Source organism: Ischnura elegans, chromosome 8 (genome assembly GCF_921293095.1).
Source record: "Ischnura elegans chromosome 8, ioIscEleg1.1, whole genome shotgun sequence".
Classification (NCBI taxonomy): Eukaryota; Metazoa; Arthropoda; class Insecta; order Odonata; family Coenagrionidae; genus Ischnura; species Ischnura elegans.
Genome location: NC_060253.1, coordinates 53,523,957 through 53,542,175, shown reverse-complemented (window position 1 = coordinate 53,542,175; position 18,219 = coordinate 53,523,957). Strand labels below are relative to the sequence as shown.

Sequence of the window (18,219 nt, the reverse complement as noted above, 5' to 3'; positions counted from 1 at the left end):
GACCATTGCCATTCTTCTAAACCGGCATTTCTAAAACGAAATAATTTGTATATTATGAATACACTAATGGTGGGTAACGAATCGCAATTATTGCCTTTTGTTTTCTTTGATGAAGGAAACTACCCTATTTCGTTCGGGGGGGGGGGGGGGGGGGGGGGCGGCGGTCCACAACTAGGGAGGGAAATTTATGAAAAACGGGGTACTAAGTATTGGGTTTTAAACTAATTTTAACAGTTTTCATAATCGAAAAAACTTCATTTCTTGAAGAAACATTTTGTAAATTCATGATTTTTAAATATTTTGTTTTCTTTTACGAGGAAAAATTATTGAGATTTTATATTTCGGAGGGGGGGTCCACACCCCCTGTACCCCCCTGGCTACGCCACTGGACTTCAGCTGTCCTTACGCGAGGAGTCTGCTGTGTCAGGGGTCGATCGTAATTCCATTGAATTTGACTTTTATGTTCCAAAGGTCGATTTAGAATCCTTGCTCCAGAAACGTGAAAGTTCATTCCCTCGTGGACAGAGACCTGTGTTTCTCTCCTCCTTCCTACGATTGGTTTTCATTTTAAGTCATACCTATGAATAATTCAGCCCTGTTTACCTCTATTGTACTTATTCTTTATGACAAGATGTAGTTATAATGATCACTCAGACCGATTTAATTTAATTATCGAGTATAGCGTTTGAAGTATTACTTTTGAAGCGTGAAATATGGGCTTAAATTAATAATTTCCATGATTTATCGATAATCATATTCTCATTTCGTAAGATCATCATCACGTAGTTTGATAATTAAAAATGAAGCATGATATAAGAATTTGATAAATGAAGCATGTGCACGTTTATCCCTTGTTGCAATTGCTCTATTCAGAGCCGGCCTTAGGGCGGGGCGACCGGGGCGACTGCCCCGGGCCCCGCGTTCGTAAAAGAAAATTAAAATGTACGATAGTTTGAAAACGCAATTTCAACTATTACTGTATTGCTAAGTCCGTGCTAGACAAAAATAATATTATGAAAAAGGAATAATAATGCAGTAATTTAAAGTAAAAAGCGCGCTTTTTATGTTTATTTTACGTTATAATTTTATGAATAAATATAATTATAAATTTTATTTGTAATACACTATTTTGAACTCAACTGCGTGATCATAACGGCGTAATTACGAAGTCTGTATTTGGAAGGGGAACACATACTTAGCCAGAGAGTGGTAGGTATTCAAAATGCTCGAGTTTGTAGATGGGGTATAGAGTGTAATATTTTAAGTGAAGGGCCCCGCACTGAAGGTTCGCCCCTAGCCCCGCACCTGCTTGCGCCGTCCCTGGCTCTATTGATCATCTGTTCGTATGTTATATCATCAATAATGTGCCCAACACGATCATCTACTTCATTGAAAGTAATTCGCGAAACGTTAACGTTTCGTGAAATAGCACAAAATAGCAGATGACATTCGATTTTCAAAAATATTTTTTCTTAACGCCTATTTTCTACGTATCATTTTCCACTAGCGGTCGAGATTGGCACTCAAGAGTACACCTCGGTCAAGCAATTCTAGAGTAAATAATAACGAAATTAACAACTTTCTGATGCATTTCATGACTTTGGCCGCAGATTTATCAAAACTTTAGATTAGTTAATCACCCGCTAATTCAGTACAACCGTTAATTCGTCTGAAGTCTTAAAAAATTATGCGTGAAACCATAACTTTTATTCTCGCTTGAAATTTTTCAACATCGTGTTTAGAAAAAACTCGATTTTTATAAATAATTTGACTCTTCTACACCTTGCATGTCGTTTTGTCCTCACAGTGGTGAAGTATGCGAAGATAGGTTCTTCTGATATTTCGATTGGCATACCTTCTTTTGTTCTGTGGACGCGCTGCAGTGGAGAAGGAAAGCTTTTGTCTTTGCTCTGACCTCTCTATTAATCTTGTCAGGCACCCTGGCGTTCTCTTTTGTTTTGCGCGTTCTTTTGCGACTTTGCTGAGGTACTTGTCATGGCGCGCGATTGCATATCTCGAAGGCATTTCCCAAGGGTTTATGTGCTACGAAAACTCGCTGCTATCCTTCCATTTTCCGCGTTGCCAGGCAATGGTAATATTATATGTGAACCTGCAGAGCGTATCCTCCACTCTGTCGAAAGTTCGCGCCGATGGCCTTGGATCTCGACCGATTGTGCTGGTGTTCCTCCTTGCGTTTACATTTGTGAAAGAAGTGAAAATATGGAAGGGGTTTCTTCGGGCGCTTTTGGAAGCCGGCTAAGCGCATTGTTGAGTTCAGAATGGTATTGACCCATAGATCTTTCATATGAAATAAGAAATATCTATATGTGGACCGATAGAACAAATGGCGGCGACTGATACAATGGTGCCGACAAATTCGATGGCGGCGGCGCGCATTGGGTCCAACCAAAGGGACTGCATAGAGGAGGCCCAATACCATTCCAATGATGGCCGATTTCTGTTGCCATTTCGGTCGCATTTTAATCGATTTTCAAAAATGTCCGGGACGCGGTGATGAGTGCAATGAGATCCACTTTTTCCAATATTTTTCAGTATAATGTTTTTATTTGCTAGGTATAGCCTTGAAAAGTTTTAATTTGATAGACCACATCGTCACCTGTGTAAATTTAGATTAATACCCCTAATGATGGCTTATTTTCCCGTGAAACTCGGATCAATTTGTCCGTCGGCGACACGAGTGGCGACTTTTGTAAACCCGTTTAAATGCCCGGTGGGTGACAACACATTTAGAGGCCGACTTGAGGATCCTCTTTTGTAATATTCGTGGGTCCAAACTAAACTTTTAAATATTTTTTTCTCCAAATAAATATGGTGCAGCCTGAAAGATATATGTCCTGGAATGAAGAAACTAGAGCAATAATAAGATTAAATATAGAGTTTGCATGCTAGATCTCCATTTAATCTGGGAGATATACGATTTCATTTTCGGCGGACTCGGCGTCGCGACGCGACGGCGCTGACTAGTGTTTGGTGTTGCCGGCGCCCACTTCGAGTCTGGTATTATTTTATGGATGCTTTTCCGTGTCATAATGCATAATGATATGGAAGAGTCACGGGTTGCAGTGGCGCAGCGAGGGGGGGTTTGGGGGATAAAACCCCCCCAGAACTCAGAGAAATGTTTAAGTTAAATCCATTTTACTTAATCGGATTTATATTACTTAAGACCGTTTTACAATGGGCACGTACTTGCACAATCTGACGTGTGTACGAAGGCGCAGGCAAAATTGCGTCGTGTAAAGCGGTGAATTGCTAGAACAAATGCGGGAATGCGTGGACGTGAGATGGCAAAATAGCTCCTGGTCTAATTTCGTTCATTCATTCTCGCAATTCCACACCATTCAAATTAATTCAGTTCTAACCTGCGCAATTCCGTGCCCCGCGTAAAACGGCCTTTATAGAAGAGCGAAAGGATTGATTAGAAAGCCGTAAAACTCATAATTTTTAACCACTTAAATAAAAATTTTCCGAGGGAGGGCCCCCGTTTCTGGCGGGTATTCCATACTAATACTGGCGGGGGAGGTCTAAAACCCCTCCTAGCCTTAATTCCTAGCTGCGCCCCTGACTGGTTAAGCTCTATGATGTGGCGATGTGAGCAAGCCAAGGAAGGAAGAGAATAAGATTTTTAGACAGAATTAAAGGGGGTAGGCCCAGTAACGGGTATAGAAAAAAACTCAAGCGGGGGGCGCAAAATATATCTCGAGCTATACCTATATTTTTATCGCAATGAAAAATAATCAAGTTGCATGCAAAGATTAAGAAATTATCATTTAGATTGAACACGTATACAAAACAATGCCATCTTATGATATAAAAAGTTGCAATTGTGATTCTGCAATGTTCGAAAATTCGGGCGGCCCCGCAAGGGGGGGTCCGCCCCATGCATGTATCCACTACTGGGTATGCCTTATTATGAATTGACGAGGGAAGTAGGTACATGAGGGGAGGGGGGAACTGCTGGAGTGAGTCGTGAATGCTCCATGCAAACCTACCTTAATCGGTAGAATAATTTACCAAATGAATGATTGGAAACCGAAGTACTCAGATTTCTTTACACCCCATACTGGACCAGTGGGATTGAAAACTTAATTGTTTCAGACGAATAAACATTTCTCCATATTTCAATTCCCTGTTTCCGAATGATTTCTGCCGCTCTGTTAAAAGTACAGGAATATTGGGTAGACAACCCTCATTGCTTACATTTTGACTCGTTTTATTCAGGGTATGGGGGTCAGTTCCCTTTCCTAGACTGCCTTGCACTTGCATGGATTAATGTTGTTTCAGGTGTTCAAAAGTCTCTCTCAGGATTTGAACCTGAGACCCTTTGATCAATAACCAAGCATATTTATATTAATTGCCAAAGAAAAATATGTGAAACGATCCCTTGAAAAAGCGACCAGCAAACGTTGGGGCCACCCAAGAATTGACGCGGTGACATAGCCCAAAAGTTTTTAATCATAAAAATTATTTGGTTTTAGATATTCTAGTTTGTTAGTAGAATGTTAATGGTCAATTTGAACCTCATTTGAAAAAGGCCAGATTGGCGCCCATGCGATTCCACTCCACGTGACGTCACAGGGACCTAGTTTCTACACGAGTAGATAGGAGTTTTACATCGTCTGAGATTACCAATGCATGCATGAGGCACAGAGCTCGGGGTAACATCTCTTAATAATCACCAATTAAAATTGCCTGTGGTCGGAAAGTTTCCTTTGTTTGATAGGGTATTAATAATCCTTATTTAAGCCAAGTGCTACCTGCTAAGAGGGTACACTACGCTACCTCCATGCTCGGCAGCAAGCAGCCTGCATCGTAGCGGCATTCATAGCCCTGCACCCAGGTGGCCTCACACAGCAGCAGCCAGATGTCACACAGGCTTTTCCCAGCATTCATGCAATGCCATCATGTTTTCGCGCACTAGAAATTTTTCACTTTTCATTAAATCGAGAAAAATAGGTATTGTCATTTAAAAATCTAAAAATGTGAAATACGTAGGTACTCCAGGAGTTATAATCTTTCGATTAAGGCAATAAAAAAATAATAGGAAACCACCCTATTGCTCAGACCACCACATTATCCAGGTTCCTTGATTCTAATGGCAATTTTTTTGTTACTCAATGGTGATGCCGTCAGCTTTTTTTTGTATCAGTTAGTTATTATTGATTTATGTCATGTAGAAATATCATTATAGTGAATCTAAAATGATTTCACTCTATTTGAAGTAATTTGGCAACTTCAGTCACATTCAATGCCAAAACAATCTCTCCTGGTAACTCTTGTTATAAAAACCCTGGGGTTCATTTGCTCTGTGGCTGGTCACTATGACTGGTATTGCAAAGCAGGAAGTTTCATCGCTGATCATCATGACCTGCATGGCGGTCAATGTGTTAATATGAATCCACCATTCATGCGGTAGGACTGAAGTATTTCAAAAGCAGGGAAGTGCACAACACACTACACTATTTTATTCCCATATTTTTTATAATAATCCATGATATTTCATTGAACGAACATCTGTTTGAGCACACTGCAATGAAGCTCAATCATCAAGAATCATTTTGGCTATGGGTGGGGTTTTAAATCCCAAACCCCCTGTCTACGCTACAGGATGTGGTATGATAATATTGCATCCAAATTGATAAGGCCCATTCTTTTAGTAAATATAGTGTGTTTCAGGAAGAATTTGAAATACTTCAGGAGGGACAATTTTCGGTGAGACAATTTTAAGCATTTTTCGTCCAAAAACATGGGGTCGCAACTCCTTAGATACTGAACTATATCAATACGAGCATTTTTATCTAGTCTTTTCAAAATTCTATTTAGTACTCTAGAGTTTAAAGGGCATTAAATTATTAAGGTAGGACGAAAATGTGTATTTATGGTAGTCTGAAACAATCAATCTCAAAATGGTGAGATTGTGCAATCATATTGTTGATACTCCCTCAAAGTACTTGATTAAATAAGCTCAAAGATTAATCCAAATTGAACTGACCCATTCCTTAGCCATATATAATACATGGAAGATATTGCTTTCTCTCCCCACAGCTGGATGGCAATGGCATCTGCAGCATCTCTGGTCGGCCATTTGACTCCACACCACGCCTTCGCATCCTCTCCCTACGCCATAACCGCCTAGCTACACTCTCGCCAACGCCTTTCCGACGCTTTCTCTCCTCTGCGATCGCAACACCATACAGCTCCACTTCAGTTTCCGGCAGTACTTCCTCAGCCTCGTCCCTATCCCAACAGAGGTCTCATGCTCTGTTGAACCTTGAGGGTAAGTTTTGGTACCACACGGCAGAGGTGTGAACTCTGTTTTGAACTTGGAGTGGTAAGGATTACCTGAGGGTTTAAAACTCTGCTAGGTCTGAGATGTGAAAATTCCTCTGCTTCCCATTCATCCGAGAGAAAGATATTTTTGCCAGGGTCCATTTTTTGGGCTCTGAATTATGCTGAAAATATTACATACGTTATCTAAGAAAGGCAAAATAATTCTTAACATGTTTGGTGTGGTATGATCCAGTGGCCCAGTGAGGGGGGGTTTTGGGGGATAAAATCCCCCCCAGAGCTCTGAGAAATTTTTAGTTTAATCCATTTTCCTTAATTGGATTGATATTAATAAAAGAATAGTGTGAGGATTAATAAAATATCCCTCAGAAAGCCGTAAAACTCACCATTTTGAACCATTTATCTTAAAATTCCGCAATTTATTAATCTCGCACCTACCGCTTATCCTGGTGGGTATTCCATACCCCCACACACCCCGGTATTAGTTGCACCTAAACCTTTAATTCCTAGCTGCGCCCCTGGTATGATCTACCGATGGGTCACAGCTGACTTCCTCACAGTTTCAAGGCAAATTTAATATTTTTATTCGTTTTACGGCTGTTGCCATTTAGCAAAATGAGAAGTTTTATGTCTCTTGTACTATACTACATAGTAACCTATGTGGCATGACCAGAAGTTAAGTGCGACCCATATATGTTCCACACTCTTGACAAACTAGGTGACACCACGCAAAATGGCTGACCAACTTAGCCCAACACTTATGATCAGAGAAAACCCATCAGATTGTAAATTTGTGCAAAATTCCTACATTATGTGTGTTACACGACCCCACTGATACCACCTTAGGATGGAGTTTTGCAACATAAGTTGAAAAAAATGGGATTAGCACTCCCAGGTGGCTGGCTCCATTTAACACTTGCCCCAGTCTAATGCACAGATTGCAATGGTCCAGAAACTAGCAGCCTCCAGTTCCAGCACCTCCTTTCCTCATTCTTCAGGCACTACTGGGAGGGCCTTTAACATAGTTCCTAGCTGCAGTGGACTGAACAGTTGCTGCCCCATATTCCTCCACAACCCCCCCACCTGTTCCCATTGGTGGAAAGCCCCTGAGTGCAGCATCGCCTTTAAAAAAATGCTGGAAGATGAGCCTATGCATAACCCACCGGTGGTTATCACCATGCAGAATAGAGTGCCTATCCCCATATCCCATTAGTGGGTCACATGGTAGTGTGGAACTAGGAAGGGGAGATTCAGCTCCGCAGCAAATGTGTTAAGGAGAGGAGTATCTGTTTAGCCATAAAAGCATTTGTAAACATCACTCAATAATATGTTTTTATGATCTCATAAACGGTCAATGGTATCATTTAATGTAATATTGTTTTGAACTGCAAGGTAAAATGTGTTTGAAAACAATATACATATACTGCAGCATCAGATGTTTGCTTTTTCTAATCCTCTTTATTATTTTAAGATACAGTTTCTAATCGCTTCTCTCCTTCGAGCAGCTTATCTTATTTTTACTCTCTCAACAATTCCTCCTCTCCTCACATCAACAACTCCCCAACAACATCAACATAAATAATTAAGTATCAAATGTTACAATACTTATGATATAAAATATTTGCAGGCAACCCACTCTTATGCTCTTGTCGCTTGCTGTGGCTTCAAGAGTGGCTCCAAGAGATGGAAGTTGAAGGTGATGATGAAGAAGAAGAGATGAAGAGGCAAATTAGGTGCAAGGATGGCACACCCCTGCATCAGAAGCGTCTCTCGAGAAAAGATTGCCAGCGCCAACTGAGCACCTCTGCTTTGATCAGTTCCAGGGGTGACCCGTCATTATTGGATGACCTGGAGATTCGAGATGATGAAACCAGCTGTAGAAATGAAGGGGGTTCAAAAGGTTAGAAGGCTTATAGATCTATGATGTTTCTTTTTTTAAGGGACTCTTTTGAGTTTGGGACTCTATGGGTTTTTAATGGGACTGGTTTGAGTACCATTGATAGCCAGGTGCTTAACCAGAAATTTTCTGCGGCCAGCTCAGTAGTGGGCTCACCAGCTTCAAAGGGAAAATGAAAAAGCAGGAGCAATTTCCACAATTTTACATTTATTAATACGACCGGTCGTATTAATTAATGTAAAATTGTGGAAATTGCTCCTGCTTTTTCATTTTCATTATGTCACGTTTCCACTCCATCTCGCCTGAAACCTCAGACTAGCTTCAAAGGGGTTAAATTGGTGTTTCAATCATTCAAAGAAATAACTGCAGACTAGTCTGTAGGGTATATTTATGAGGTCACCCAAAAGTGCGCATTGGAGTGCTGAAATCAGGGATGGCAATCGAAACTAAACAAAAGTCAAAACCAGTAAAATTTCAATAGTTTTGTTCCCGGGAGCGAAATGTAGAAATAAAACAAAATGGATTTAAACCCAGGGAGCTAAACTAAGGGTTGAAACGAAATCAGAGTCAAAACTACTTCGGGTCGAAACTAAACTAAAACTCTGGGATGAAACAAAACTGAGATAATGTTTCGTACCAGTGGGATCATGTGCTTTACCTTCAAACGGTTTATTCTCGACCCACTCACTGAGTATGAAGTATGGTTGAATGAAGTAGAGGTTTGATCTACTGCCATAAGATGCCATCTACCGATTTGATCGATGGATTTTTCTTCCTCATAGGAAAATCTACTAAAATTGGTGGCATATTAATTGCGTAAGCTTGGTTTCACTGATGGTAGGACCTGCCCGCTTTGTGACGGTGCAGGATTCCTCGTCCCTTCCCTTCCTTCCCCGTCCTTCCCCAGGAGGCGTCGTCGGGCTCCTATTGCGGTGGCGCCTCCTTCCTTGTTCCTTCCCGTCCTTCCCCTTCTGGGTGCAGAGGAGAAAAGCTAGCGCTTACAGTCCCTGCCCCAGGAGTGTATCCCCGCGAGCCCGCCCTAGGGTTTCGTTCCCACTGCCATAAGATGCATGGAGCAGTCATATTTTTACCACTAACAGGAGAATGGTGAACGCAAAGTGGCCATTTGATTTCTAAGCTCTATGTTTTAACCTCTTTGCATGTATATCAAACGTGATGGGTCAAAACTATTCTCTCCTATCCCCCTCCACTCAACTTTTGGGATCGAAACTTAACTATGAGCAGTGGAGTTTTGATTAATTATGTATCATTCCCAGGAGTAGTTTTGTCCCGGGTCGAAACAAAACTCCTTGGTGATTTTAATTTTGTGCAGGAACGAAATTAAACCTAGGCCTCGTATTTTTGTTTCCCTCAGGGTCAAAACGAATCATTTTCATTTTTTTTCAGTTGGCATCAATGGCTGAAATGCCATAGGGGAAAAAGCATTTGCCTTGAACAGGATTATAACCCAAGTCTCCCAAATTGTGTGCCAGGAGTTCTACCACTCACACTAACCAGACATCTTATTCTTAGAACATCCTGGAAGAATCATATGCCTGGATAGTGTAAATGGTAGAACATCTGATTCAAATTAAAGAGACCGGGGTCTGAATCCCTGTCAAGGCATATAATTTTTCCTCCGTGAAATTTTTGCACTGATGTCACAATATTATGAATCTACATACATATATACATATTCCTTAAATTTCCATTTCTTAGATTTTTACTCGCACTGTGCAATTTTCTTTTCTTCTCAATCAATAAGTGCATACATTGATTACCTTCGCTTGTAAGGCTTCATTTGTGCAGCTGCAGAAAGGAAGTTCAGAGCATGCATACAAATAAGATTAAAAAGAACAATGATACCTGAAACTAGTACTTGCCCTGAAAGACACTCACCAATTGAATTGTATCCAGTTCATTATGATGGTTTAGCAAATGAATCAAGGTAGATGGTGCAGAGGTAAAATATTTTGGAAAGCCCCCTTTTAATCTCCCATCATAATCGACATGTCCGATGATGACTCTTGAGCAATTTTGAGACTAAATTACTGTAGTTAATAGGTTTTGGATTCATTTTGTTTTTATTTTTATTTCTGCCATCTTGGAGTAATGCATGCTAATTTGTATTAGTTGGAATAATTTCCATTTATCAAACTTTAAGCCTTCATAATGTATTTTTTGAAGAATGCATTGTGGTAATATTGTGGTATTTATTTTATACCAACTAAAGAACAACAAACCGGGCCTAAATTATGATTAAATAATGAAGGGGCCTTAATAATCTAACCTGAATGTTTTATCGGTAGAAAAAGTATTTCATATATTCCATTTTGTATCACTTTCCAAGAAAATGTATCTTTTTTTAGACTTTACATTCTCTAGATTTCACTCGAGATGTAATCAAGGTCACAGCTGGTAAGGGAGGTCAGTGGGTTCTCCTATCCTGACAATTTCAGGAAGATGCAGTCTTGAATGTTCCCCTTACAAAATGATTTCCCAAAATGCTCCCTGTTTCCTGAAAAATTGTTTTTATGGCCTCAGAACTTATTATTTTTCATTCACTTTCATTAATTTCACAATAGAAAATGAATTGTTATTACTACTCATTATCCAGTCAGTAACTTGATTAATGCATGCACACTGAAACCTAAAATCTCCCACATTGATTAATGCTCTGTCAGCTTTCTGGAGTACATATTTAGTATGGCCTTAGGTGGTATTTTACATGATTTTCCCTGTGATTTCAGCACATGCCTCACCATCGCAAGAACTTCTCTCGAGGCCTTTATCAAGCTCATCCCTTCAGCAACAACAACCTCCACTGCCCGAAGAATCTGAGTACTTTTATGACCAGTATGTTGAAGAGATTCACCCCACTGGACCTGTTGGGAATACTGGTAACAATGCTGTGGATGAAAATCGCAATGGCCACTTCAATAAACCCACTACCACTACCACTACAACAACAGAAACTCCCTCCACCACCACAACTGAAGCATCCAACGATTACATCCCAGGAGATACTCCTACCATATATGCTGGAACAAGGCCCAAGAATGAATCTTCTGGTGATAACAAAGAGGGTGATGGCAATGCTGGAAACAGCAGTGGTATATCTATATTTGGGATACCAATACCATCGTGGAGCAGTCTCTTTGGGTCAGGGAAAAAGAGAGCTGGTGGAACAGCCAAGGTTGCTAGAGTCAATGGTCCTCCAAGAGGTCCGGCTAGTGGTCAAAGTAGGAGAAGAGGCAACCCTAAGGTCATAGCTGACAGGAACTCTATTGCCCACCCAAAACTTGAATCTGGCTTTAGACCAATTTTCCCGGGCTCCGGCGGCTTTGTGCCAATAACAGGGAAGTTGGACACACCACAGGATGTGAATGGAACTCAGAACAGAGGACAATGGTCAGACTCTGCCAGTGGCAAACCTATTGCGATCTCACACTTAACGGCAGCAATCATTCCTTCTAAGAACACCTCAGCGGTATCATCCCCAGAAATCTCCAAAGTCACGGTGACGTCAACTTCTTTGCACCGTGATCAAAAAGCAAGGCCTACAAACACAGTGAAACCTTTTGATGTGTTCCTTTCTCCAGATAATGCCACCACACCTCCCAATAGAAATGGACAAGTGAAAGACAAGCTTCAACCAGCAACAGAACCTACTGGAGTGACAGGACCATTTCCCTCTCAGGGTGAAAATTTAGGTAGGTTTCCTACCAAGTGGACAGGAACAAGAGCCATCGGCACAGTGGAAAGAGTGGAACTTAAGAAGAATGTTGGGATAGAAGTTGGTGCTGTTGGGACTGTAGCCACGACTAATCGAGGCTTAAAGGGTAGTGTGGGAAAAGCGATAATGGTCATTGACGATAGTGACAGTGATAGTGAAAGTGCAAAGACTGAAAGTGTACAAACAGGATTGGGTTCAAATGTGCATTTACTCCCTGAAATAATTACGGTTCGGGGTGGGTTGTTGGAGAATGTGGATCAAACTAATTTTTCAGCAATGTCCACTGTATCATATGCCTCCAGTGTGGTTGTTGCGACTCCTCCCCCAACTCGGCCCTGGGAGAATTTTCCTTCAGTAGTGCTACAGACAACCACATCCAACACTCAGTCAATGGGAAAAGATCATGTGGCTGTTCATCCAGTGAATGAATCTAATGATGTAATCACTGAGGAGTTCACTTTGCCTACAACTGGGTCAAGTACTGAAAACCCTAAGGAAATCAATAAATATTCTGGTAAGTAACACGTAGAATATGCATGTAAATGTAAAATGGTATTCAACAATTTTTAATATATATAGTATCAATACTTCATTACTTTTTTAATGGAGAAGGCTACATATAAATCATACTTCACAAAATCCCTGTAGTCATGAACCTTCACTTATATGATGTACTTCCTAGCTGGCACAGACCGTAAAAACTCTCCTTTGCATAAATAGGCCCTCAAGATGAATTGAACTATCTCCTATTGATAATATGCCCTCTGTAGGCATTGCCTATGGCATGTTTAAGCACAACAGAAGTCTGCCATGGTAGGGAGGTGGGGTCTGTAACAGTTGTTGGTGCTGCCATCTGTCGACCAAAAGAGTATCAAGCTGGCTGCAGTTATAAGTCTTATTGCAATGGTCGCTATCCATGGGCGTACCCGGTGGGGGGGCAGGTGGGGGCAGCTCCCCCCCCTAGAAGCGAAAATAATTTTCGCTTCTTAATAATTTAAAATAAAAATCATTATTTATCCTAGCAAATAATAATAAAAACTAATAAATTTCTGTATTAATTTTCCTAAAATTTTGATTTCATTAACCTTTTCCGTGCTAAAATGTTATGTTACAACTTGAACGACCATGGCTTGCCCCCCACCCCCCCAGTTTTGATCCTGGGTACGTCCTAGTCGCTATCTCCATATCATACTGTGAATATGCCAAATTGCATTGCATTAAATTCACTTCCTTTAAAAATGTCTTCCTTGAGAAATCTTGGAAAAATATGAAACAAAAGGCTGAATGTAATTAGTGCTGCCGAAAATGGATCCTATGCTTTCCCCTTCACTATCTGCTACACTATCAACTGGCCAGATAAACTTGGTAAGATGTGGGTTAGGACCTTGCCAAAAGGTAGTGCATGACTTGTCATGATAGGCATTTGAACTCATATTAACAATGACAGGGCTCGTGAACTCAAAGTAAGATTTAAATTAAATACTTAACTATGTATTTCACTCCTTGCTTATGTCTAGAGCCTATTGAGCAAAGTGCCCTGTTATTTAACAATCTCAAAATTTTGTTTACAGTTTTGGTGCCTCAAAATTTCTAATATATATGTGTACATTTGTGACCAAAACAAAAACTTACATTAAAATATGCAGACGTAACTTGTAATAAAAAACAGTAATGTTTTACTTGTAAAAAAAGTTAAGGAAAGAGTGTTCCGGCACTGCTAATTTTGCCATGACACCACTGGTGAGCATTCAGTAATGGAGCCAAAAGAGAAAATTGAAGTGTATCCTGTACTACATTGCATCTACCTTACATTGGGAGATACACAGGTAGTGTGGGCTGTGCTGGGTGGGTTGGAAAATGGACAGAAGTTCTTGACCTTAACGAGAGGCTCATCAAGCCCTGCCTCATAGTGATAAGTACATAATGGATAATTTTAGCTTTATTATGTATACTTACAATTTTACTGATTGATGTCATAATAAATGCCATGCGTAGAAGAGTCTTAACACATTCAATGCGGGCCCGATTTTCATGAATTTTCGGCTGATAAAATAAGACAGAAAAATTAGAGAATGGTTTTTGCACCATAGCTTCCGTTCAAATACTGCTATTTTCAAACAGTGCACAGGGGTCAAAAGAGGGAAGCTTGCTGAAGGCCATGCACACGATCATAAGACTTGGAAATGGATATGAATTACGTACAGAGGCGGAGAAATGTCCCGTCCCCCGTCCGACCGGCAGAGCATGTCAATTGACGTGCTCTGTGTCTCGGCTTGGACGGGACCATGTCAATTGCTCCGCGCTGAATGTGTTAATAACTGTGCCAAGGAAAATTTTAGCTGAACATATTACTTTAAAAATGATATGGTTTCGTTCAACTTTCTTTTCTAATTTTATCTGTGTCAATTTGTATGTGTGAAATGCGTGTTTCGATTGGTATTCTAAAATCGATTTATCTATGCTGGAAATTTGTTCAAAATATTTTGACAAGCAAGAAAATGCAAATAATCCATTTCACAATTAATGCTTTCAAGTTTCCCTCAAATTATTGTCAAAAAACTGTCAATGTGGCACATTGATCACATCCCTATATGCCTTGACAGTTTTGCTTAGCGAAGGGAGGGCTGAGACCTATTGCTGCTCAGGGTAAGGTCAAAAGTCCTGATGCAGGTTGACAGAAGAATAGAGTCACTTTGAAGGTACTTTTACCTTGGAAATGCCTTCTAAATAGGCAAACTATGGCTCCTATTTAGTTTAATATCCTGAAGATATTTCCAGGTAGAGTTCACCAGTACACACAGATTAAACTGTTTGCCTCTTAAGCAACTGGAATTCACATCAATGTCCAAAAATGGTGAATCAGTTCCCCAGTAACATCAAAAACTAAATTGTAGTGACTAATACCACACGACAGTGCTGGATTCAAGTTATGGTCAAGTGGGTGATTAGGTGGGAAGTCTGAGGGTAACCTCCCAGTAGTATTGAAGATCCGGGAGGCTTCGAAAATTTTGAGAATTTTAAGGCTTTTTATCAGGTGTAAATTCTATACCCCAGAGGGTGACTATAGCCACCCAGCCCCCCACTGGATCCATCACGACTAAGTAACATGACTCTCTATTTAGGGAGGGGCTAAGGACTTGCAACTACCCCAATTATAGAGCTTCATGCTAATAACATAAAATCTTTCTTTTCTAGTTGAGCCTCAGCTAAATTCATCTCTGAGGAAGGCAAACTCAACTGTGGATTCATCATCAAGAGATAAGTCCACAAAAACAACATCTTCTCCTTCTCATGGAACTCACTTGTCATCATATCTTCTTGCACCAGGAGGACAAGCTAAGGTCACTAAGGTAAAAATTTTTCATGACAATATTATAGTTAGCCAGCTTTCATCTCTTTATTTTAAGAATGATCGAGCATATGAATCCATCCTTTAAAATTTTGCGCAATATCATTTACTTAACGGAGGAAATTATATATGTAACTGCTCCTATAGGTCCTAAAAATATGCTATCCATCAAGTGATACAGGGTGGTGTTTGAAGGAGGAAAAAAAGAAAACTCTTGGGGTTCCTTTAAGATCTTAGGTCTATAGGCAAACATGTACAAACTTTGCCTAATTCGTGATATGGCCCTGGAAGAGGAGAATAAACTCCAATTCTCTCCATTGGGCCCCATAAGTTAACTATTATAAACCATTATACCCCTGCTATTCATTTTGAAGCTCTGAGTATGTCTTAATCCCTTGAATAATATCCTTAAGCCCTGTTCTTTTCCTTTCCCTTCTCTGATTACCAAACATCCCACCCAAAATCACGGTTTTCAGAATCCCCTCTTTGCTTAGCACTTTTGCCATTCATCCTTGCCTCCCTCAGAGGTTTCTTTTCATTGTCTACCGTGTCCACAGTATGTTTTAAAAATTAAAGCTACTCAAGTTTGAGAGCTAACCTATGAACGTCCAAGAAAATATTGATTGCTCGAAGGCACAATATGCATCATCAGAAAGCTCTTTTTATGTTAAATTAGAATATGCCAAATCTTTTTTTACACTCTTATTTTATTTCTACTTTAAGATTGAAAACATTGCCCCATTTTTTATTACAAATTGGAAGGTATAAATTTGCTGACATGAAACTTCATTTCCATCTCATACAGGACTACATCCTTTTCAATTTATAAGAGATGTAGTATTAGTGTTGGAACGAAGAAGTTTTTAAACAAAATTTTCAGGACATCATTGGTAATGACTCAATTAGCAAAACAAGATTATCTCCAAAACCAGAGTCTATCAGCGTGAGCAAAAATCTCTCAAGCAAGAGTAGAATGATCACAGTAATACTGTGTCACAATATTTACCTCAGATGTTATAGAAAAATCAATACTGATTTTTTTAAATTTAAGAAGCGGTCTTATCAGCCCAGACGGTATTAAACCCAACATTATTATTTCTCTTCCTCCATGTCATGTAACATCCATATTCATCTCCGTGCCCACTTCTGAAATGCCTCCAGCCTTATCACATCCTGCCTCAGTGTATATTGACATTTCCTCTTCCTTAGATGTAAATGCTTTCATAGTATTGTTAACCAGTTGTTGCATAAATATGTGTTCTATAATTTACAGGCAAGGAAAAGGTCGCAGTAATTCACTTTTATCAACATTTGCAGGTGTCTAAAACTTCACAGCACAACCAGCAGTATTCACAGCAGTACGAAGGAGAATATTATCCTCATGCATCACAGGCCTCTGTTGATGCAGATTTTCATGATATAGAGGGGCATAAGCAGGATAGAACCAAGGGTGGCATAGGTTACACCAAATGGCCATCGGAGGAACATTCAAAACGCTCACGTTTGCCTGAGTGGTACTATGCCAATTACAATGCCACTGAGAAGGATGTGTATAGGGGCCCACTTGAAGATATAATTGTTACTGAGGGTTATCCAGGGTTTCCATCATCTTCTCCTGGTCTCCATGTTGGTTTATTTGTGGTAGACTTGAAAATTTTTGTGGCCATTATTCTAACAGTATTTTTAAACCCTGTTAGATAGAAAAGCATTTTTGTATCTCAGATGTTCGTGTGAACGATCAACAAAATAAGTCTGATTCATTGATACTAGTGGTATTAATGTGTAAATAATGAAAATATCAAATCTTTTATATTTTGAATGCTTTAAAAAAGAGAATTCATAAAAATATATTTGTAATAAATTGGTAACTGAGTCAGTATTTATTAGCAAAAGAATGTGTGCATTGCATGCATGATTTATTTTTGGCCACAAAAATTCATGTGAGCTTGTGTAGATTATCATTATAGGTTTTTAATTAAACTTTAAGTACATAAATGCATTTACCGATGTTTCCATGTTGATTACTTTTTAATCAAGTATAATGAAATGATTGAGGCAGTTGACAACATTGGATGGGGCATATTAAGAGTTTTAATGAATCCTATTGTCCTTCTTAGAACTCCTGCAAATGTCTTGCAGTATTAAGTCTAAAGTTGACCCTCTCCAAATGAAACCACTTCCCAGGAACTTTTCCTGACCTTCATGTGATTTTATGAGGAAGAGGAAGGTTTGGAATTGCCTTTTTCAGAGGAGCAAGTGACTGTAACTAATGTGTGAAAGATATTTTCCTGTGATGAGTTAACATTGTTGCTCTTTTTGGATGAAATTGAATAGCAAAGATGAGCAGCCCTTCATTAATGATGCAGGTCCATAATTCCATTAATATGCCATGCTCCTTTTTCATCACCTGCTTTGTTGGCCATATCATCTCTGCGGTCTATGTCTTAATGGAACTGGGGTTTTGCTACCATATGATCATTACATTTGACTGAAATTCAGGTTTAGAATGAGATATTTTTCTAAATGGATTAACTTATAGTCAGTGGTGCCATGGTGCCGGAACGCCGTTCCGGCACTGGTTAACTAAAGACATACATAATATAGTCAGTAAGCCAAAATACATAATAATAGACAACTTTTATCAATTTTGTAGTCTCACTGTTTCTAATATATACATTCATAACGAAAACAAAAACATTAGTAATAAAATGTAAATTATAACCTATAATAAAAAACATACAGAGTAATATTTCACTTCTAAAGGAAGTTGAGGAAAATGCATTCCGGCACTGCTAATTTTGCCATAACATCACTGCTTGTGATATATGTACAGTAACTTTCAAAATTTGGACCTCACAGTCAGCGCAAGCAAATGTGTTTTCCCCTGTGCCCTAACTTTGGGTATTGCCTATGCCCTCTGTGTCTTTAAAG

The 18,219-nt window shown here is 39.6% G+C and overlaps 1 protein-coding gene across 1 annotated transcript in view; it reads left to right on the top strand.

The window, feature by feature from the left end:
- LOC124164413 (protein artichoke-like) overlaps nucleotides 1–17,924 on the top strand; it is a 66,151-nt gene extending 48,227 nt beyond the window's left edge. Inside the window, exons 7-11 of the mRNA XM_046541737.1 lie at nucleotides 6,064–6,295; nucleotides 7,934–8,206; nucleotides 10,954–12,453; nucleotides 15,135–15,289; nucleotides 16,606–17,924. Coding sequence (XP_046397693.1) covers nucleotides 6,064–6,295; nucleotides 7,934–8,206; nucleotides 10,954–12,453; nucleotides 15,135–15,289; nucleotides 16,606–16,989 — 2,544 coding nt within the window. The 3' untranslated portion in view covers nucleotides 16,990–17,924. The remainder of the gene's footprint in view (nucleotides 1–6,063; nucleotides 6,296–7,933; nucleotides 8,207–10,953; nucleotides 12,454–15,134; nucleotides 15,290–16,605) is intronic.
- Nucleotides 17,925–18,219: the final 295 nt, after the last annotated feature.